General features: G+C 33.0%; 2 protein-coding genes and 1 long non-coding RNA gene across 7 annotated transcripts; all 3 read right to left on the reverse strand.

Annotated features, from left to right (window-relative positions):
* On the reverse strand, positions 1 to 4506 carry LOC101212755 (general transcription and DNA repair factor IIH subunit TFB4). 4 transcript variants are annotated; one of them, XR_968655.2, is made up of 12 exons: positions 4358 to 4506; positions 4166 to 4254; positions 3784 to 4054; positions 3439 to 3485; positions 3260 to 3297; positions 3082 to 3127; positions 1762 to 1815; positions 1571 to 1639; positions 1408 to 1484; positions 1185 to 1291; positions 578 to 659; positions 1 to 422 (listed from the first exon to the last, which is right to left on the reverse strand). XR_968655.2 is itself a non-coding variant. In XM_011650679.2 (12 exons), exons 1-11 carry the CDS (start codon positions 4386 to 4388, stop codon positions 590 to 592), a joined length of 888 nt encoding a protein of 295 aa, XP_011648981.1. In that variant the 5' UTR covers positions 4389 to 4506; the 3' UTR covers positions 1 to 422; positions 578 to 589. The 4 variants fall into 4 exon arrangements, 2 of the variants coding, with proteins under 2 accessions (XP_011648981.1, XP_004152842.1); XR_968654.2 differs by having other exon boundaries at positions 1 to 465; XM_011650679.2 differs by having other exon boundaries at positions 1196 to 1291.
* A 1158-nt stretch (positions 4507 to 5664) lies between these two features.
* LOC101212517 (succinate dehydrogenase assembly factor 2, mitochondrial) lies at positions 5665 to 10013 on the reverse strand. 2 transcript variants are annotated; one of them, XM_011650680.2, is made up of 5 exons: positions 9748 to 10013; positions 6839 to 7113; positions 6591 to 6717; positions 6175 to 6243; positions 5665 to 6088 (listed from the first exon to the last, which is right to left on the reverse strand). In XM_011650680.2, exons 2-5 carry the CDS (start codon positions 7090 to 7092, stop codon positions 5942 to 5944), a joined length of 597 nt encoding a protein of 198 aa, XP_011648982.1. In that variant the 5' UTR covers positions 7093 to 7113; positions 9748 to 10013; the 3' UTR covers positions 5665 to 5941. The 2 variants fall into 2 exon arrangements, with proteins under 2 accessions (XP_011648982.1, XP_004152841.1); XM_004152793.3 differs by having other exon boundaries at positions 6839 to 7096; positions 9748 to 10011.
* A 6882-nt stretch (positions 10014 to 16895) lies between these two features.
* Positions 16896 to 17641, reverse strand: LOC116402155. Its single transcript, XR_004214585.1, has 2 exons — positions 17549 to 17641; positions 16896 to 17289 (listed from the first exon to the last, which is right to left on the reverse strand). It is a non-coding gene; the product is annotated as an uncharacterized LOC116402155 (long non-coding RNA).
* Positions 17642 to 23465: the final 5824 nt, after the last annotated feature.

A 23465-nucleotide genomic window follows, 5' to 3' on the forward strand; every position in this document is an offset into this window, starting at 1 on the left:
TAACCTCACAAGTATGCTCAAATTGTAGTATTATATGATTCACTTGGCACATTTCAAACTCGTAAAATTTCCAAGTATGAGGTCTTGAAATCAACAATGTGAATATCCCTATCCTTCTGTCTACCTTTACAAAGGTAAGCTTTGGAGTACTTTCAAGCGTGAGAGAAATATAAATCTACATGTACTTATAAACCACTCAAGCTTTCGGTACAATTACATTAGACTAACTTTTCTAGTTAAAGTCTCGAATTCCATATAAACCTTGTACCCGATTTGTATCAGACTGGAATAGACGAAATACAGATGCATGACCTTGCTAGCCATCGTTCCATGTTATCCCATCCGAATTCGACAACTATTGATCTGAATTGTACAATGTTGAGATTGACTCTCTTTCAGCAACTGTTTCCTTTGAGTCATCTCTGTTCATGCCATGTGAACCAAATGAATTCCAGTTCCAAACAGCTTCAAGAAAGGGAAGAAAAATGAAGCAGTTCTATAGCCATGGAAGTGAAAACAAATGGTTCAAAATCATAAAATAACACTGAGTTTCATGAAATGATCCATCACAACTTACAGAAGAGCGCAATCATTCTGGAGTTTTTCTCTTCAGTTTAGACACTGAATCGAGTTCTACTGGTGTCTCACCAAAAACTGACCTGAATGAAGTTGAAACTCATTAATATTAATACATTCAATCTTGTTCTGAAGTAGACAGAAGTAATAGTAGGCAAACAACATTGTTGAGTTTTTTTAGCATTTCAGAAGGGTCTTGGCGCTTTACGACCCCATTTTTGTTTTGCCCTCAATTCAACACCCATTTTAACACCACTCTGATTCAAAGTGACTCTAATTACATTTCAGTTTTCCAAACACCCCTAAGAAACTTAAGCCGTGGCAGAATTTTTTAGCATCTTATTTAGGCAACCATTATCTAGGGGCAATACTAAGGTACAAAGCTCCCCCTCGCGTTGACATCATGTCTCACCGAAATATTATATAAACTGCCGAGGAAAAAGCCCTAGCATAATGAGTTCTCAAAAATTAGGTTCCTCTTCATCTTCCTTTTCATACTTATAAAGCCAAACAGACAACAGCATTCTCGAAAGTCAATGTCAAACTACCTTCAATAAATTTTAGGAAACCACAAGTAAAAGGGAAAAACATAATAATTATGGCTTGACCTTTCGCTTACCCACAGGTAGAACATTTCTTGTGATGCTTGCAGAATATAGATAAACAAACAGAACAGACATAGCCCATATCGATCGTTTTCTTGTGGCAAAAACACCTGCAAATTCCCAAAATGATGATGAGAGGTGTAAATCTGTAGAAGGCCGTAGTAAGTGACACAAAATAATAAGCACAAAACAACAGAATTTTGTATTCACAAGACTGCAGACTTACGATGCACGAAAATCCACACCAACAGATTTTGGAAGCTGTAAAAAGGTCCGGGAATGCAAATCGGTGCCAAAAACAGTCTGCATAGAAAGAACAATAGAATATCACAACAGCCTAAGCAAGAGATTACAAAAAACAGGGGAACCCATAGGAAAGTAAAACTTACAGAGAGATACTGAAACAGCCCATCCATTTGCTGAGGCTTCAGATAAACTCCACCCGTTATGTAAGAAGCCTATACAGCATCAGAAATCAAATCATCACCAGCAATGAATAGATGATACATCCGGAGATGGTAACTGTAAGATTCCAAGAAAAGTAAAAAACCCATTAAGGAACAATGAGCAGTTAGCTTACCTGCTGAAGAAATGCAGAATTGTGGGAACCAATGTAACATGAATCTATAGGAACCTGAAGCAAGAATGATAAAATTGTACATCATAGGAAAAATTGTACATCATAGGATACTTATACAAATGAAAACATTGTTCAATGTTGAATGTAGTTTATAGTTAAAAGCAACATGGAGAGGAAAACGGAGACAGCTGTGAACTTCAAATGAGTGACTAGCACACATGAAAGTTTAAACATAACCCATAAATGCAAATGTGAATGAAGATTAGATTCACATTTTTACGATCTCATTGACTACCACTTTCTGCTTGTGACCAAATGATTTCTATTATCATGAACATTGCAGATGCAATTACTTGATATCAAGAAATTAATCATACTTTGGTCAATATTGTTACGTTAAGCTGTCATAACCAAAATGAAAACTAGCAATTCAAAAATCTTAAGTAGTTTTCACCTTTGGATTTGATGTGTTGTTGGAGAGAGTAAATTAAAAGTTCATCTCTATTTATAATTTTTCCAATTTGAAAATACAACTCTTTATTGGTTTTTTCAGGACTGTTCTCCTAAATTTTGGAGCTTGTACAGTTACAGCCTTTACTTGGAGTACCTTACATAAGGGTTTTGCTACTTCTCTACTCTATCGATAACTTGGACTGAAGTTTTTCTTATAAACTTCTATCCCAGAATCTTCCTTCAGGGAAACTCCCAATTCTCCCCTTGTCCTTTTCGAAGAATCTTTGCTCTCTAGATTTGTTCTTCTTCTTATTCTTTATACATACACTTACATGCATACATATAAACATGAAAACTTTCACAACTGAATCTGACTAGACTAATAGTAGAAAAGATGCCAGAGATCCATCAGCTTTCCATCCACAGGGCAAGCAAATTAAATAATAAAATCTATACCAAATATTGGAGTTCAACTCTAACGGTAGAGACTAGATATTCAGTTGTAAACTCCAAGAAAGTAGTTCAATATAAAATACTTAGTCTTGTTAATGCATTCAAATTCAAATTCGCCTATGGGACAAGTGGGATATCTCGAAATAGGGGGAGAAAAAATTGATATCTTCAAATTCAAATAGGAAAAGAAACGAACAAAAAAGTTTAATCCAGCACCATTTTCTGCCATCAAGACCAAACAAAGAACAAGTTAAATAGAGAGGAAACTTGTCTCGAGCATTTCCATGAAATACTTGTGGTCACATTTTCATTACTTACTGATATCACCCAGTTCAAATAATGAGAGTTGGTGATTGACAGAAGTTAGTAAAGTCATATAAGAACACACAGAAGAGTGAACAAAATAATACAAACCATTGAACGCTGAGCAGAAAAGATGGCATTCATGATTGCAACATATCTGGAAGAGAAAAACAGTCACTAGACGGAAGATTTTAAAGTTTGATTCCCATTATTAAAGAAAATTGCACAAATAAAATAACTTCATTAGAAATATATACATATTTTTAAAGAATAAAGAAAATATTCTTACTGTTCAGGACCATCTGGGGATCCCTGCAAGCAAAGGATCTACACTCAAAGTAAAATATATTCACATAGATTAGTCACATTTTCAAAAAAGGACAAAAACAAATAGTATATGTAAGCAACAAGAAAAATCAGGATATGCAAATTGGGAATAAATTATCCAGAACAGAAACAAATGCTTACTCGTGGTTGGGGATGGAGAGATCCAGAGCGGAAAACTTTCTGTATATCTAATCACAGGGTCAAGCATTTGAAGCATAACAGTATGTTGATGAATATTACATTACTCAAGTTACATTTAAACAGTGTGACTATTAGAAAATTCCATCGTGCCAACCATAACTCTTACAACATTTTGCAACCATACTCATTACCACAAATTTCGACCAAATGCCACTCCCATCACAATAGATACTGTTTAGTCCTGACTGCTACATTAATGGCCCATTTGTAGAACATGTCAAGCTTTACTTATGAGCATAAACAAGCAAATAATCAGCACCAATAATCATCAACAAGGAAGGATACAACACAAGGCCATGGAGAGCGATCCAGAAAGAAGTGAAGACATGGTCCCTCCTTTGGGATCTTCCTTGATGGACTGCTCATCCCCAATCACGAACTCCTCCAAATTCTTCAATAAACGAGTACAAAGTGCAGGCATTCTACCATCTTCAAGGCCATGATTTGAGTAAGAAGACGAGTTGTATAAATACTTGCATGAAGCATATCCAGTACCAATAACCACAACCTCATTAAGTTGGTTCAGAACTAAAATGGAGTTCAGAAAAGCAAGTACCTATACACCCAAAACAGAAAGAAAAAGGAAATGCTAATGTTCATTACAGTTCTATCAGAAAAACCTACTGGGTAGAATGGTTCACAGGAAAGGAGATAATTTATCAATTACATGAGACAGAAACTTGGAGAACGGAAGAGCAGATGTGCTCCAGAAAAATGGATTCGTATCCAGTAAAACCACTAAAAGGCTAACATCATCTGCAACAACACAATCAAAGATCAAAAAAACGAATAAGCCACTGCAATTTCGATAGTTGTACCCGAGTGCCCATAAGGAAGGAGAAAGGGATTGGAGGAGAACCTGCGTAAAGCTTCGAAGGAGCTGAAGCCATGGCTGCTTCAGAATGGGCAACGGAGAGAAGACGCCCAGTTCGACTCCCAATAGAACTGGATGAGATTTGGGCCCAAAAAGTACAAATTGGCCCATTGAGAATAATGAATGAACCAACGTTTACAAATTTAAGAAAGATTTAAAGGTATAGCCCTACTTCACAATCTATTTTAACGCCTTAGCCACCGTTTGAAGATTTGAAGGAGAAGAAGGGAAGTTGGATTCGTTTCGGCCTCGAACACTTTCAACATGTGTTATTTAATTACATGTATTTGGATTTTAGGTGAATAATGATATCTAGGACTAAGTTTTTTAATTGGGTAGGAATATTTGAGACATTGTTCTATTTATTTATTTTTCAGATTTTTTAGTTTTGCTATTCTAACAATTTAAAAATAATTGATTATTTTTTCAAAGTAAACCTTCTAATTTGTTATTCCAAGTGGACAAACACATGTTTGGCTTAAAATGTCAAACTCCCTAATTCTAAATCCATGGGCCAAACGCTCTCTTAGTGCAATCCAACAAATATGGAGGTATGCAAAATTTCTCAATCAACTTTCAACTAAATAAAATAATGCTAAGTAAAACAAAAGTGTGACGATAAGTTAAAATATTTTCATGCTTTAAAAGAAAAATAAACTGAAAAAATGTAGAGAACCGGATAGGTTTATTTTAACCTTTGCTTTATTGGAGATAGAAAAAAATAATGGTTATATGTTAGACTTAAGTGCTTCTATCAATGTTATGCCTTATCATGTCTATCGAAGTTTGACCTTGAATAAAATAGAAAAGACAAATGTATGCATCAAACTAGTCGATAGATCTACTTGAATTCAAATTGTTTCGTGTTGGGTAATTTGGAAAGAGAGATTTGTAAGGATATTCAAGGGTGTATTTCAATCTCCATCACAGTAAAATCTGCAATGGTAGAAGACTAAGTTATATTTTTAGGTATTGTTTTCCTTTTTCTTTAAGCTTATTTACAATTTGATGATTGATTGCTTATTTGGTTAGTAAGAGTTTGAGATATAATTAAAACAAACACCCATACATCCTTAATAAAACAAAATAATTTAAAAGGTGAATAAAATCATAATAGAAAAAATAACTAACATAAACCCATACATCAAAACTCAGAAAACAACTTTACATCCACTTTCGAACTCCAATCTAAACAACTTTACATCCCAAACTCATATATATAATAACTTCTGAAACTAAATTTCAAGCTCAATAACTACACATGTTAACACCCAAAAGAAATCAGACACAAATTGTAAAGAAATACAATCTATATTGGTAAGCACATCAAAACAACAAAGTGTTCAAGATCGGTACAATGTAGTTACCGTTAAATGCATACAAGGAAAAAAATTATTAATATACAATAGATCAAGGGTTTAAAGGGAGAGACATACTAAACAATGTTCCCTTCAAAGTCTTTGTTGGTTTAACTTATTCCCAATCTACCATTTATATAGAAACCTTAGCAGGGCTTTTCTGTTCTTATATACTTAAAAGAGAGATTAGGCATAAAGTTAAAGGGAAGAGCTACTGATTTCCTGTTATGGGGCCATCTCGACCTTTCTTGAAATCATCCCAACCCCTTACCCATTGTTGGCCAGGTGGTGTTCTTGTCTCAGGTGAGGCATGTTTGTTGAGATTGTCTATCACCTTCTCTTTCACTCCAGTAAATACCTACAATGATACAATACTTTAATTGTAAACCACATATTTAATCAAGATAAAAGGTTCGGTAATTAATGCCATGCTTGGATGCTCACAGGATTTGTTTTCAAAGCTTCAGGGGGTTGCTCTTGGCCTGTTAACCACTTCCATAAATCTGGATTTTCCTGCAAGAGTAGAAGAATTATTGAGTCTTTGTTGCATCTCTACTATTTTTCATTTTTATGGGATAGTTGCGAGCTAAGAAACAGACATTGAATACAGCACAACGACAACATGTCAATTTTCAAAACGACATGACATGTTGGAGATACATTTTTCTAATATATACATATAAATATATATATATATATATTTGTGCATATTTGGACACATTGTGAAATATTCACCCGTATATATATAACAATAATGGGAAAAAAATAGAAAAAAGCAAAGATAAAAAAGGAAGAAAAGATAGAAAAGGGGGGGAAAAAATAGTGAGTCGCAGTCTGTCAGCAGTACAAGACTAAATTACCAGGTCAAGAACATTAATTAGAGCTCGAATACCATCTGCATCTAAGGAATGGATGTGATCCTCTACCCATTTCCCAAGTATCAAATCCAATTCCAAAAACCCTCGTTGTTTGCTCCGGTACAGCAACCTGTTAAGTCCAACAACCAAACAAAACGACTTGTCAATCAAAACAAATGAGTCAATAATTGAGAGAAACACAGAGCGAGAGGGATGCGAAAATTAATTAACAAAATGAAGGAAGAACGAACCTATTGAATAATTGCCTCTTGCTATCTTCATTTGAGAGATCGATGTCAGGATTTGTACTTGTCGAAGAGAAATGGACACTAGAGAAACAACCATGGTGATTCTGATTGCGATTTGTTAGTTCTCTTTGGAGATTCTTCAACCCAATGAAAGCAGTAGGCAAAAGGGGCATCGATTTGCTTCTCAAAATGGTGGGGGAAGCTTTCAAGTATAGAACTTGATGAGCTTTGTTAAGAGCCCTTATAAAAGTCGCCATTTGCCTTTCAAAATGATAATACTGGATTGAAACAAGTTGATCAAAAAAGAATAATATTTAAAGGGAAATTGCTCTCTATAAATACCACTAAAATAAACTAATGCCTAAGACCACTTGACTCGTGTTTATACGCAACAATGTTCTGTTTAACATAGGCATGTATCAGTAATTAGTTTACATGAGAAACATAGAACCATAGAAAAACAACATAGTTTGCAAAGCATCAAATATCACAAGAAACAATTTAAACAACAATATATTGATAAACAACATAGAAAAACACAACTCAAACAATTCGATAGCCCTTTTTGGGATAAAAAAAACAAATTTCATTCAGAAAAAAAATGAAAGAATACAACACTTCCATAATTTGATAGCCTATGATTAAAGTCACTTCCACAATGATTTTTTCTAATAGAAACAACTGTTTTTACTAAAAAAAAACAAAACGAAGGTATACAAAAGCATACACACGCTACAGAATGGGGTTGCAAATAAGAAATATTGTCTATAAAGCAACTACAGAGAAATTGGAGCAGAAAAAGAAACATGAAACCTCACCAAAGGACACACATCATTAGGACCTATCTCCACACCTTTAAAAACTCAGTTATTTCTCCCCCAACGATCCCATAACAGAGCAAGCTGTGAGAGTACTAGTTAAAGGGGTATAGGGGTAAGATTTGTAGGGTATTACTTATTAGCAAGGGGTATCATGGGTCATTAACTAGTGGCATCTTGGCTATAAATAAGACAAGTTGAACACCAGAGGGAGGGGGTGAGGGTTTCTATCATGGAGCTTTGGGAGAGAGAACCCTCTTGATGTTGTTTGTGTTTATCAAGTATTCTTATTAGATGGTATCCTAACCCACACCCCCACAAACCCCAAAAAGCGACATTTCCCACCAAAAGACTGATGGAGGAGGAACTTCCCGATCAGGTCCCCAATAACTTTCAAATGAGCTGCACAAAACCAAACTCCAGAAAGAAGCAATTCCACATACAACTTGCAAACGCACAGCTTCATAGCATGTGATCTGGATTAGAGCGAAGATGCAAACAATATTAGAAAATTATGTTGGTAAAATAAATGCATTCCAATTTAACCATATACTTAAATGGAATAATCTGCATAAGGCAGGGAGAGAGAACACCAAGATGAAGCCTTAACTTGAGCAACTCAAAATGATCGGACCATGCTAGAGACTTGTCTTGAAAAATGCATTGCTTTATTTCAAATCAAATTTTGGAGAGAAAAGCTATAACTGGACTTTAGACCATAAAATTTGAGAGAGAGGCTTCAACTTCAAGGGAGGACTCACTCAAAGCCAAAAACACACTGTCCTTGGACCAATCAATAAAAACCCATGGAAGATTGAACGTTGAAAACAACTTCCACCAACATGTCTTTGAATAGCGACAATCAAAAGAAGAGATGTTGAGACCTCTCATCATCTGCCAAGCATAGAGGGCAAATTGAAGGTAACAAATAGTGAGCAGGAAGTTTTCTTTGGATTGTAAGAGAGTGGTTGAGAGCTCCAAAAATCATAACCCAAATAATGATGTTTACTTGACGAGGCCATTTTAATTTCCATGTAAAGAAATTTATCAATTGGAGTAGATGCCAACAAATGCTTGTAAGAGATTTAACTGAAAAACAAGCCTAAATACTACAACTTTCAACTTCTTGAATCCGAGTGAAGAACTCTTCAGCCTTCTAAAGAACCCAATAAAATATGAAAATCCAAAGCTTCTTCATCCTTAAAAACTGTCTAAAAGAGACAAACCAAGATAGAGTAGTTGCACCTCATTGCTCCAGTACTGAACCATTAGGATTAGTTACAATTCCAAGGAGACTTGGGAGTAGAGAACAGAACCCAAATTAGAACTATCCAACCATTGGTCTTGCCAAAGAGATATCCCAATGTGTGGCACCTCATTTTAGATTTTCCCACTAATCTAGATCTACGAAGCACGCGACACAACACAGCACGACATGCCCAATTTCTAGAAACTAGGACACGACACATCATAATTTTTTAAAAAAATAACTTTTGTGATAATATTTGTAGATAAACTCATATATGGTAGAGCACAGCAATATTTCTTTAAAACATAAATAAAGAGTGCATTAGCTGTCTGAATCCATCAAACTAGTTCCAAACTACAATACAAATACAAAATCCTAAATAGAGACCACACTTTCATCCAAAACAAAATGTAAAAACGAGGATGATTGACTACTATTGGTAGATGTAGACGAGGAGGAAGATGCCATCTAGTATAAAGAATAGAATGAATTCATTAAGAAAATGTTCTCAAAACAAAAACATTCCAAAGAACGCATCATGTCTCTCAAATCTGATAAAACCATACCAAAAATTCAGATAATATTCCAAAAACTCAAACCATATAAGAACAAACTCCACATTAAATAAATACAAAAATACATATTTTTTTCTAAACGCACCCGAAAAGCAATGTTTCTTATAAATTTTCAACATCTCCGTTGGACTATATATTAATACGAAGTAAGGAATAAAAAAGCATATATATATATATATATATATATATATATATATGTTCGGTCAAAGCAGTTGAAACATTCCTCAAACATTGATACACATTAAAGAAAAGAAAAGAAAAGATAAAAACCTCTAGACCGATACAGCAAGTAACCAAAACGGAGATAGAGCGTGGCTGGTCTGATCGGAGTTTCAGTCGCCGTCGTCGTCTGATCGGAGAGGGTAAGCGGTGGTCGCCGGCGTCTTCTGATCGGAGGGGAGGAACCGAACTGAAAATTGGAGAGAACTAGAGGAGAGTGAAGAGTGCTCAGGGTTTGATTTCGAGAGAAGGGACTTTGGGTGGTTGAGAGGTTTGTTGTTATTTATTCGTTTCACCGTTTCTAAACTTAAAAAATAATTTTAAATGGTGTCTTTGTTAAAGTGGATAGTTAGTCGACTAGCCAAAAGAAAGGACGTGGTACTAAAATAGGCTAATAGCAATAATTTTAGTTACTTTTTATTCGCCATTAACGGTATATAAAGATGTAAGTTCATGATCACAAAGTTTTTTCTTTTTGGGGATTGCTTTGTTTTTCATCACCTATAGATAAATGGGGTTTCCTTTCTTTTTTGTCTTTTTGGTTATCTGATTTCTTGGAATCCTTTTTTAGGGGTAAATGGGAGAATGAGATTTGGTTTGTTTCGATTGGGAATTTTGTGTTAGGATTCATTAATGAGGAATTGGAATGAGATTCAAGGAACCAAAGAACATAGCTTAGAACCGAGCTTTTCATTCTTCTTTTTCTTTGGCCCATTTTTTTTTTCTAGAAAATGAAGAAAAAATATTTAATTTGGTGATTGAATTTGAAAAGATGAGGAGAAAATACATTGATTTTGATGTCGGAATCAAACAAGGTACGGACGGCGGAGACAAGTTTGTTGAGGAAGAAGATGACGAATCATATCATTTTTTTCGTTGGTCAACTTTAACATAGGGACTATTTAGAACTATTTTCCAAATCTCGAAAATTCAAGTGTCACTTTTGAAACCTCAGATACCAAATAGACAATAACACTAAACCTTAAGGATCAAAAGTGCATTTTGCCTAGAAAATAATATTAAAAAAAAATTAACATGTCCCTTTCCACGTGTTCTACAGGGTGTTTGTAGAATATGTGTTTGGCATTGACTCTCTAAAAAATGTGTGCTAGCTTCGTGAGTTTAGATAAAAGCATGAAGGTTCTACTTTAAAACACTTGCAAAATATCCTTCATAAAATTCTATAAAAATTTCAATATATCCTAAAAACCTAAAAGTGCACTTCCAACTAAAAATTTCACCCATAAATGTTGTTGACCTTCTTTCTCCATTCCTTGTGATCTAGAAGCCCTACCCTTGTTATTAGACACAATTTAGGAGATTGTGAAAGTGGAATGAAGCATATGAACGAGTAGTTTGTAGCATTCCTTCTCCAAAGTTTCCTTATTTATATTAATCCTTGCATTTGGTGATGACACCTCCTACTCACACTTTTCACCTCATACATGTATGACTTAGTCTTGACACTACTTACCTGGTCACTTTACACATTCTACTAACCTCTTTACACCTCATCCTTGCATGGCTAGCATTTGACACTACCTTCTTAGTCACTTTACACCTCCTACAAACCTCTTAACACCTCATTTGGCATGAATCAAAGGGCTTGCATGCCACACACCCCATACTTATAAATGGCAATGAAAAAATCCTTGTCTGTCATGCACATCACTTTTGCTGCCAAGCTCTTTTCTTTGACAATTTCCTTCTTTTCTTAATTAAAAGATTTCATGACGTTCAAAACATGACACCACTCTTGTCTTGAGAGGTTCTAGAATCCAGGTTTAATAAACGTCAAGCTAAATATTGTTTTAAAAAAAATTAACCACTAAACTTAACTCATAATCATCTCTTAAGGTCCTTGAAGACTTGGAAGTTTTTCTTTGGGATCCAACGTTTACAAATAGAGTATCCTTATAATGAAAAAAAAAAAAACATTAATTATTTAATGCATGCGTTTTCTTATTCTTAGAATGTTTCCAAATTTTCATTCTAGTAATGGAGTGTTTATTGTGTGTCTATCAATTTATGCGGTAGTCATAATAAATTAAAATGAGATTGACAAACTTTTGTTTGTTAAATGTTGATTAGAAAAAGATTGAACATATGTAATTAATGAGGAAGTTAGTCATATATAAATTCAACTAAACCACCGTAAACTTATTGATATAGGATGGAGAATCATTAATAAATGTTATTAGATCTTAGGCCAAAGTTGTCTCAAGATGCTCTGGGATGAAAACCAGATACCTTTAAGTCATTAGATCTTGGGCCAAAGTTGCTTCTAGATGCCGCCGTTCAGAAACCTTTAGGTTATTAGATCTCAAGCCAAGTTACCTCGAAATGTCCTGGGATGAAAATCATAAGTTATTAGGTTATTAGAGTTCGAGCAAAATGTGCCCTGAGATATCTTGGGATAAAAAACACAAACCTTTAGGATATTAGATCTCGTGGCACAACTGCTTGAGATGGCTCATGATGAAAAACATAAGCCTTTAGGTTATTAGATTTCAAGACTAAAGCCTTTAGTTATTAGTTTTCAAGACTAAGTTGCACCGAGACTTCCTGGGATGAAAAACATAAGCCTTTAGGTTATTAGTTGCTCAGGCCTGATTTGCACCCAGATCCTCTGAGATGAAAAAAAAGGCGATAGTTATTTGATCTTGAGGTAAAGGTGCACTGAGTTAAACCAAGATGTAGGGTTTAAAGTTGATTCTTTAAAAAATATCAGTCGATTTCATGCAAAAGTTTGTCCGAGAGTTTAAACACAAAAACATGTAAAACGTACTAAATAAGGTTTTCGTTGCGATCTTGCCTATCAAAATGATGTGAAAAAGAGATAGTGGAGTAAATGTGTAAGATGATATTAATTTTATTTACATAAACACACAACTAGTACTAGATCTAAAAGCATACAAATTTAAGATAATAAAATGTATTATTGGTCCACAAGTTTAGCTTTACATGTCTTTCGATTGTGACCTACAACTTTGCAACAAGAACACCGATGATTTTTTTTCATTTATTTCATCACTCGATAGGATTCACAATATTTGCGACAACCAACTTAACCAACTATTCGTGGTGGTAAGATTACTTTATCAAAAAAAACCTTATGTAGTTTTTCTTTCGGAGACATGACATACCATGAGACACATGGCCAACCAAGATATGATGGTGTAGACACTAGAGCATAATGTACACGAGTCGATATTTCTCTCCCTATAAGCAGCGAGTGCATGTGAACATGAGATTTCATACTAACCAAATTCCCTGTACGTATATGTGGATTTGGATGACCGTCTACAATCTCCAACTCGTGGTGGTCAATCACCTATAAAAAATCAGTCAAATCTCTTTAATTTTGAGAGAGAACATGTTTCATTTCAACCAAAATGAGCACAAGGTTTAGGGTTTACGAAGATCAAATGTTCAAGTTTCTATGGGTATTTTGGTCAATTGAGAATACCCTTTATTTTGAAATTTACAGCCAAAACCTTAAATATTGGTGTCGAGATGGATTGAGAAATTGTTTTGAAATAATTTTTTCAAATTTGAGAAGAATCTCATAGTTGAGGTTGGCGAAATTGACCGAAAAAAACAAATTTACAAGTTTTTTAAAAGTGTGCTACTTTGAAATGTAAAACCAAAAGTGTGATACTTTTGCCAATTTCTTAGCGTTTTTGCTTAACTTTATAACATAGTTATGCTTTAGGCTTTTTATTATAATAAAATATTTTGATTTTGGGTAAATCTCATGTTTTCTAAATTTTTTTTAAAATGTTCTCCTCAAAATTCTAATGAGGTTCTGTACATGATGAAATGTTGTTCTCAATTTTACCCATTATAAATTAGTAAGTTGACTATGTCGAAAAAACCTTATGTAGTTTTCCATTCGGAGACATAGACAACTAGGATGTGATGGTGTAGAAACTGGAGCATAATTTATACGAGTCGATGTTCCTTATCCTACAAGAACTGAGTGCACGTGAACACGAGATTTCATATTAACTGAATTCCCTACACATGCATGTTATTTCATGTGACACAAGTATTTAGATGACGGCCTACAATCTTAAACTTGTGGTGGTCAATTTTCCTATAACAAATAAGTCAAATCTCTTCAATTTTTGAAGCAATCATGTTTAGTTTTTGCCGAAATGAGCACAGAGTTTAAGGTTTACGAATATCAAACGTTTGAGTTTGCGAAGGATATTTTGGTCAATTGACAATACCCTTTATTTTGACATTTAAAGACAAAACCATAACTCTCAGTGCCAAGTTTTCCAGAAATTGATCGAGAAAAACAAATTTTACAAGTTTTCTAAGAATGTGCTACTTTTGAAATGTAAAACCAAAAGTGTGATAAGTTTGCCAATTTCCAAACGGTTTGCTTAACATTAGAACATAATTATGCTTTAGATTGTTTACTATAATAAAATATTTTGATTTTGGGTAAATCTTATGTTTTCTAAATTTCTTTTAAGGGTTCGCCTTAAAGTTCTAATGAAGTTCTGTACATGCTGAAATGTCGTTCACCAACTGCATATTTGCTTTTCTTTTTTTTTCTTTCTACTTTTATCTCATGCATAATATAGATTTGTAATTTAATTTTATTACCTTTAATGTAAATCATTCATTATTTTGAACATCGCCTCCAAATAGAAGTATTAGTTTTCATTCACTAAATTAACATGATATCTTTACTTTTTTAAGGCTGGTCTAACCCTCTATCGCTTTGAAGTTTCAGAAAAAGACAATTTAAATACATCACTTTACATTTTGTAAAACCATATCCATCGTAGTTAGTAATCTCGTTGAAGCATAAGGATCCAAATCGTCTAAGAGTCATGGCAACTCAGAAGTTTGTTACAATATCAATTGTTGTCCTTGTGATATTCACTTGCATTATATCAACATGTATGCTCTTAACTCATAACTCCTCTAATTAATTTCTTATAATACTATTTTTGTTAGAATAATGTTTTAAACAATATTATCTTTGGTGACATGATAGCAAAAGGAGACGTGCTGAATATGCATTGTGTTCAACCATGCTCTGACACTTATGATGACGAATCGTGTTATAATGATTGCATCAAAGAGAATCTTGGTGCCGGATTTTGTTACCCAAAGCTACCTAGCACAGATAAAGATTGTTGTTGTAGTGTTTGACCAACAAAAGGTCAAACAAGCAAATACTTTTGTTTCTCAATATAAAATTAATTGTATAACATTTCATTCGAAGTTTTAAATAAATTTAATTTAATATTTTACAATATATCTTTAATTCAAGTATCCTTATTTATTTCCTCAAATTTTAATGGAGAAGAATAAATCGACTTAAAAGTTAAAATAAATAATTAGTATTTTCAACTATAAAGATTTTAGAATAAAGCATTGGCTTGACATTATTTTTTAAAAAAAATTTAGACCAAACGAGCAAAGCTAAAATATATTTATGACACAATAATTGTTTTTGGAATTATACATGTAGAGCTTACAATAAGTTTTTAATTTATAGCTTGAGAGATAAAAGAAAAAAAGAACATTGTTTGAAATCATAAGCCTTATTAGGTTATGCTCAAGTTTTCTATGCTTTGGAAATGATAACTTTGCTTGGGGTGAGTTTTCTCTTTCACTAAAAAGTTCTTCAAATTGTGGTCTTTCATCACCATTTTTTCTCTAATTATCTTGCAAAGAGAAAATTATTAGAGGTTGATTTGATTTTAAATGATGATAGATTATTTAAGAAGGACGTAATTACTTGTAAGAATCGACGCCAATAAGAGGTTTCTCAATTCATCACCATCTACCTCATTTTCCCTTTGGAGTGGGTCATCAACCACCTCATTCTGAACTTCTTTTCTTTTCGGAGATAATTCTAGGCTCAACGCCCCATTGTATATATATATATGACTTATTGTTGATGAATGAAATTATTGTTGATTAGACCGCTTATTTTGTTGGTGAATATGTCTTTATTAGAATGAATGTAATACAAGAAATGAGAAATGTAAAAAGTGTCAAGTATACTGTTTTACCTGACATATAAATAGAGTCAAGTATAATATCTTAGTTGACATGAAACTAACGTCAAGAAATATAATACTTGATGGTTTTTTAGTGTCAAGTAATGAGACTATACTTGACAGTCGATTACTTAACGCTTTTCAAAACGTCAAGTATAGGTTTACTTAACATTGTATCCAATTTTTGTAGTAGTGTATTGTTATATTATTATTATTATTCTTATTCTTATCATTATCATTATCGTTATTATTATTGTTATCGTTATTGTTTATCATTATCGTTATCATCATCCTTGTTTAAATGTGGTATACTTAAACATTCAAACAAGGATGATAACAATAATAATAACGATAATGAAGAGTGGCCACTCTTCATTTACACTCAAACTTCTCCCCCCACTCCTTTACTTTATGTTAGATTATATACATGGACACATATATATACACGTTTTTTAATTTGATTTTGTGTACTTTTTGTTACAAAAATTTTAACTTGTAAAAGGGTAAAGTTGCAACATTTGTTGGAAGCTTGCAATATTAAAAGTTTAAAATAACATAATATTTTTTTCTTTAAACTAAATTTATAAAAAGGTTTAAAGTATTAAATTACTTTTTATTCTTCAATCTTAATTATTTCTTTATTTATTGAGATTAATGTCCTCTTGCCGTAAACATTATTAATATATACACATAGTTGGTTTACTATTGGTTTATCCTCCCATCTCCATCTTTCTTTTTAATAAAGAAGAATTGTCAATTTTCATGAATTTAAAATTGCTAAATATTTTTTACAACAAAATGGAACATTAAAAAATTGAATTCATACAACATTAAAAGGGATAAAGTAAAAAAAGAAAAAAAAACTCTCAAAATATAAAAAAGAAACTTAGGTGTATTAGAAGCGGAATAAATGAATCAATAAGGTTACTCTTTACCTTCCTACTTAAATATATTATTCCTTTAAAACATTTTTTCATAATTAATTAATTAAAAAAAGTTCGGTTAAATATATTATTCCTCTACTCCTTCACCTTAGAGTTTTTTTTGCTCCATGTGTAGTCAATAAACAAAATCATTCTCTATTCTTTTTCTCTTTTTTCTTTTCTTATTGTTGCAACTTCTTCAAATTTATCATATAACTAAATATAATGGTCTGAATTTAGGAGGGAAGCATGAATAAACCAATATCACATCTGAATGAGAAGGGATCCTGAGGACATGAAAGTAATCTTAAAAAAGACTTAAAAGAATTAAAAGTTACTACATATACTAATAAGGTGCATCTTCTTTTTCAATGGTTCGATTATAAGAACACCAAAGCTAAACGTGCTTAGCTTGGAGTAATTTTTATGTTGGGTGACCTTTTAAGAATTTTTCTATGATGCATGTGAGTGAGGACAAAACATGTTGAAAGAACTTGTGTTGGTTTGTGGGGATGACTTTCACTCTAATAAGCCTTTAAGACAATAAAGATGATGTTGTTAGGTCGTAGGGAATTCAGGGGAATGTCGGGAATCCGAATTCCAAATCTTGGTCTGAAACCTGAGCCTCGGACATTACACTAAACAAAATGCACAGGATCAAATATATGTTTATTGGATAGCAAACAAAAAGAATGATAATAAAAATAACAATAATAGAATGAAAATAATAATAATAACAATTTTTCATACCTTAAGTTTGTTAATGAACTAATCAAAGTGTAAAATTATATCTTTGATATTGTACTCACACAAAGATAGTAAACTGGTGTTATTTTGTAATATAATAAAATGAAAAATTATAAAACTTATATAAAGAAAAAATATATTATTGAATACCTCGAAGAAGTGACTAGGTGAAGAAATTAGAAGTTATAAAATAGGAAGAATGAGAGTAGATGGAAGAATTTTTTTTTTTATGGAAGAAGTTAGATGGAAATCGTGAGAAAGGAGAAGAAGAAATGGTGCTTTTATAGAAGAAGAAAGGAGGGGAGAATCACATGTCTAAACCCTTTCTCTCCAACAAATATCATGTCACTCTCTTGTCATATCAGTGAACTCTATTTTTTGTCTTTTTGTGCCTGGCAGTTTGTGAAATAATGGTGGAAGAAGTGAGATGGGGAAGAAGTTAAATAATGGAAGAAGTCAGATGAGAAGTTGTGGGTTTAAAATAATAATTTTTGTCCTTTTGCAATATCAGTGTATATCACCAACTATCCGAGAGGGTGAGTAGTAAGGATGTGACTAACACACGTAAGGAGAGTTTTCTCAACCTTGCTAGAAGACGTCCATCATTTGTATCTCGAAAGGCGAACAAGTGTGCACAATAGATACCGAGAGGTTGTTGTCTTTAAACATGAAGCACTCTAAGCGTAGAATAAATAAGTATTTCTAGATATAAATCACTTAGCATGTCTTAGTCATTTGGATCTTGAAAGGAGATCAAGTGTGGTGTTTAATGACTCCTAGAGGGGCACGCCTTAATCATAAGATAGCTTGATGAGTTATATCGCATCGAGATGGTCATATAGCTTATTCGTCTGATAGCATGAGACTTTCCTTTGCTGCCTTCTTTAATGCAAGTTAGTTCGTTCAATCTTCCATCTTGCCATAATTTATTCACTTGTACATGAGTTTCTAGGTGTAAGTAAGTAACTTTAGTTATTTTATTATTCTTTTAACCCAATCACCCTAATGCCCAAACTATAAGTAGGCCCTAGAACTAATGTTTGGAACCAATTTCCTGTGTTCGATCATGGATCACCCAGATAAACCTATTGTTTCGCTTGTACTTGGTCAAGCAGTAGAAAAACTTGTACTCGATGAGAACTTAACTATTACGCAATGAAGAGGTACATAGTGAGCATTTCACATGCTATGATCATGACCCATGACTTATTGCATAGAATTAAGCACACAATATAGAAAGATACGGTGAGCATCTTACGCGCGATGAACCTGCTTTGTGACGTATTGTGATTGCACTTTACAAATGCAAAACTAATAAGTCCAAATGAAGAGAACTACTAAAAAACTAGGCAAGAAAACCAAATCTCCACTCTAGAAGACAAAAATGGCAGATGGAGTGATGTGACTTTACGAAAAAGGATACCTTTCAACACTAACATGATCAGAAAGATAGATTTCCTATCAAAATATGCCTATATAAGGAGCTCTATAACCATTAGGAAAAGGGCAGCCAGATGCCTGAACGAGCAACTATTCCCTCATTGAAGAGGTGGGTAGTGCAACACTCGAGATTAGGAGGGAGACATGAATGAACCAGTATCACATCTGAATGAGAGAGATCCTGAGGACATGAAAATAATGTTAAGAAAGAATTAAAAGTTAATATCTATACCAACAAGGTGCACATTTCTTTTCAATGACTCGATCAGAGGAACTCCAAAGTTAAGTGTGCCTAGCTTGGAACAATTCTATGTTGGGTGACCTCTTGGGAATTTTTCTAGGATGCATGTAAGTGAGAGCAAAGCATGCTGAAAGGACTCGTGTTGATTTGTGGGAGAACTTTCACTCTAATAAGCCTTTATGAATAGTAAGGATGATGCTGCAAGGCGCCAGGTCGCAGGGGATATAGGGGATATAGGGGATGTATGAGAATGTCGATCCTTATCTTTGGGATACTTAGGTAGTTATGATTTTTTTTATATTCTTTTAACTCATTTGTCATAACGCCTAATTAATGAGTGGACCATAAAACTAAGCTTTTATATTCAATTCCCTGTGTTCATTCTAGAAAACCTATTGTTTCGCTAATACTGGGGCAAGCAATAGGAGAACTTGTACAACGAGACTTGAAAATAGGTGATAGAGACATTGGGAGCACTTTGCATGCAATGATTTGTATTCAATGACACATCATGAGGAGTTAAATATTAAGGTCGTACAATGTTGATCTGGCTAAATAAGTCTTTATGCCTTAATTTAAGGCAAGTTTTTGAGAATATTGTTATTAGTACAACAAGAAAGTATCAACATAATTAGGTTGTAGGCATAGTTGAGTGGGATTGAGTGGTGAAAACCCTCAAACCAACCAAACAAGTAAACAACCTTCAATCAAGCCAAGTAGACCATGTTGTGCGGGATTAACTCTAAAAAAATCTTAAGCTCACAAATATCGCGCAACACACTCCACCTTACATCCCATTAAACATAATCTCAATTTCAAAACGATGACATCAAATAACCAATACACTTTTGGGTGAGAGTTTCATAAAACAAACAAGCAATACCTGGCTAACCCGTGGAGAGCAAAGGAGTTGTGTAAGACCATGAGAAGTTCAAGGGTACTTATGTGGTTCATGCATGGACCTCCCAATGCCGACCACATTCATAGAGGACGACGTATGTATTTTAAATTTGCTACGTTTTTCATTATGTCAATTATCTTTGACACTGATGAGTTGCTTTTCACCATTTGCAGACGATTTACACATTGTTCCTGTTCACTCAAAAAAAATTACAGATTAATATTGATGCATCGCATGTAAAGAAAAGCTTCATGACGACCAATCCTACCATCATGGTAAGTTGAAACAACTTCGAGTTGAATTGTTAGTAATAACTTATTAACATCATTTTGGTTGATCGTGCAAGAAATGGTTGAGGGACGAATCATGGTAAGAGATTTGTTTATTGATTTGATGATGGATCTGAACCTGACGGAAGAACTCAACAACATGAGGTATGTAGTCCCAGCTCCGTTGAACTGTGGTGGCATTTTCATGTTGAAGCCTAATCTGCGTGGAAAATCTTGGCCACTATATCACAATCAGGATGTACCATAGCATTTTGAATATGATGTAACCCGATCCTCTTTCCCAACCTTATCTCCAGTTAACGTCCCTCTATTTCGAAGACAATTAACAATTCAACTATGGGCTAATAGCTTGAGCCTTCTTGTAATGATTTTTAAAAAAAAATTTAATGCATGCATTTCCTTATTCTTAAAATGTCTCCAAATTTCCATTCTTCAAAGTGAATAATTGTGTTTGCTATTTAATGAAGTGTTTATTGTGTGTCTACCAATTTATGTGGAAGTCTTAATAAATTAGAATGAGATTTGACAAACTCTTAGTTTGTTTAATGTTGATTAGAAGGAGATTAAACATATGTCCTTAACGAGGAAGTTAGTCATATATAAATTCAACTCAACCACCATAAACTTATTAATATAGGATGATGAATCATTAATATATGTTATTAAATCTTGAGTCAAAATTGCCCAAGATGGTCTGGGTTGAAAAACAAAAGCCTTTAGGTTATTAGTTCTCAAGATGCACTGAGATTTCTCGGGATGAAAAACAGAAGTCTTTAGTTTATTAGTTCTCCAACCTGTTTTGCATCAAGATGCCATGGGATAAAGAACAAAAGGCAATAGTTATTTGATCTCGAGCCAAAGTTGCACCGAGTTAAACCAATATGTAGGGTTTAAAGTTGATTCTTTTAAAATATCGGTTGATTTTATGCAAAAGTTTGCTCGAGAGTTTAAATAGAAACACATGTATAATGTGCTAAATCAGGTTTTTTTTTGCATTCTCGCCTAACAGTTAGTCAAATATCTTCAATTTTGGGAGCAAAAATGTTTCGTTTCGATTAAAATGAGCACAAAGTTTAAGGTTTACGAATATCAAACGTTCGAGCTTCCAATGATATTTTGATCATTTGAGAATGCCCTTTATTTTTAAATTTAAAGACAAAACCATAAATATCGGTGCCGAGTTTGATAGAAATTGACCGAGAAAAACAAAATTTACAAGTTTTTTAAGAATGTGCTACTTTTGAAATATAAAACCAAAATTGTGCTACGTTTGCCAATTTCCAAACATTTTGCTTAATTTTAGAACATAGTTATGTTTTAGATTGTTTACAATAATAAAATATTTTGATTTTGGGTAAATCTTCCATTTTCTAAATTTCTTATAACTATTCTCCTCAAAGTTCAGATGAAGTTCTTTAAATTTAATACGTTGAATGTCAATAATTCATTATTTTGAACATTGCCTTCAAATACAAATATTAGTTTTCATCCACTAAATTAACATGATATCTTTACTTTTTTAAGGCTCGTTTCATCCTCTATCGTTTTGAAGATTCAGAAAAAAATATATTTTAAATACATCATTACATTTTGTAGAACCATATCCATTGTAATTAATAATCTCATTGAAGCATAAGGATCCAAATCGTCTAAGAGACATGGCAACTCAGAAGTTTATTACAATATCAATTCTTGTCCTTGTGATATTCGCTTGCATTATATCAACATGTATGTTCTTTAACTCATAACATCTCTAATTAATTCCTTAATACTATTTTTATTAGAACAATGTTCTAAACAATGTTATCTTTGGTGACATGACAGCAAAAGGAGATGTGCTGAATATGCATTGCATTCGACCATGTTCTGACACTTGTGACGACGAATTGTGTTATAATGATTGCATCCAAGAGAATCTTGGTGCCGGGTTTTGTTATCCAAAGCTACCTAGCACAGATAAAGATTGTTGTTGTAATGTTTGACCAACAAAAGGTCAAACAGAGAAATATTTTTGTTTCTCAATATAAAATTAATTGTATAACATTTCACTCGAAGTTTTTAAATAAATTAAATTTAATATTTTACAATATATCTTTAATTTTGGTATCCTTATTTTTCTTACACAATCAATTATTGTTCCACCAACAAATTTTAACAGAGGAGAATAAATCGACTTAGAAGTTAAAATAAATAATATGTATTTTCAAGCGACATTTTTTAAAATAGCAAAATAAAATAAAATATTTACAAGTTATAGTAAAATTTTGGATTCTATCACTGATAGTCTTATAGTGATATAATTTGTTATAGGTTATAAATATTTTGTAAAATCTATTACTTTCAAAATTCCCCTATTTTCAACCATGAAATAATATCCTTTTCTAGATAGTTTTAGGAATGCGTTTTAGGAATAAAGCATTGGCTCGACGTTGATCTTTTTAATTTTGAACTAAATTAGCAAAGCTAAAATATATTTATGACACAATAATTATTCTCCGAATTAAATGTTAATGATGTACAAGGAGTTCTCTATTAATAGACAATTACACATATTATTCAAGAAATTAGTCCATTGGTTACCCTTAATTGATGAGTGCAATATAAAATTATCTCAAGCACAAGCAAATATATGAACATTTCCAACCTTATTAGCTTATAACCACCATGTTGTATGTTAAAAAAGATGTCCCTAGATGCACTTTAGTTGTAGTACCACACTTTTCCTTCCAAATTATCTACTTTTTGTTGATTAACATCGAAAATTTTCTTCTCAATTTCGACACTATTTTCTTCTGTTTCCATTATAGGTCAATTTTCATACAATGCTACCCCTTTTAAGCTATATTTGATTTTATTGACTTTTCTCTTCCCTAGAAGTTCCTTTCCCTGCCCTCTCTTGTTATTTTGTTGGTGCTTATCATTATGTTTTCTTTAGCACAATGCACAACCAACTTATTTTCTGTTCCTTTTTTATCACGGATAAATTGTAAAAAAAAATGTTTTGTTTTTCCTTTCTTTACTTTCTCACTGATCTCTTCCTCTAATTCTGTTTTCTCATTCTCTTTCATTCATTACTCAACAAAATATTCCAAGTAATTGGATGCAGTCTCTTCTGCCTTAAATCCTACACCCTAAAACTGTGGATGATACCTCACATCTAGTATATAGATAGAATATTAAATCAATAATCGATTT

This window comes from Cucumis sativus, chromosome 2 (genome assembly GCF_000004075.3).
Source record: "Cucumis sativus cultivar 9930 chromosome 2, Cucumber_9930_V3, whole genome shotgun sequence".
Taxonomy (NCBI): Eukaryota; Viridiplantae; Streptophyta; class Magnoliopsida; order Cucurbitales; family Cucurbitaceae; genus Cucumis; species Cucumis sativus.

Bases quoted from the DNA above. Each gene is read 5' to 3' on its own strand.
- LOC101212517 (XM_011650680.2), bottom strand. From the start codon at position 7,092: ATGGCGACTTTTATAAGGGCTCTTAACAAAGCTCATCAAGTTCTATAC. The intron at 6,718-6,838 runs GTTCGTTCTTCC...TGGACTTAACAG, and splicing joins AAGAGGCAATTATTCAATAG to GTTGCTGTACCGGAGCAAAC. The intron at 6,244-6,590 runs GTAATTTAGTCT...CTACTCTTGCAG, and splicing joins TAATTAATGTTCTTGACCTG to GAAAATCCAGATTTATGGAA.
- LOC101212755 (XM_011650679.2), bottom strand. From the start codon at position 4,388: ATGGCTTCAGCTCCTTCGAAGCTTTACGCAG. The intron at 4,255-4,357 runs GTTCTCCTCCAA...GTGTTGTTGCAG, and splicing joins TCCTTCGAAGCTTTACGCAG to ATGATGTTAGCCTTTTAGTG. The intron at 3,298-3,438 runs GTAAGCATTTGT...CTTTGAGTGTAG, and splicing joins CTCTCCATCCCCAACCACGA to ATCCTTTGCTTGCAGGGATC.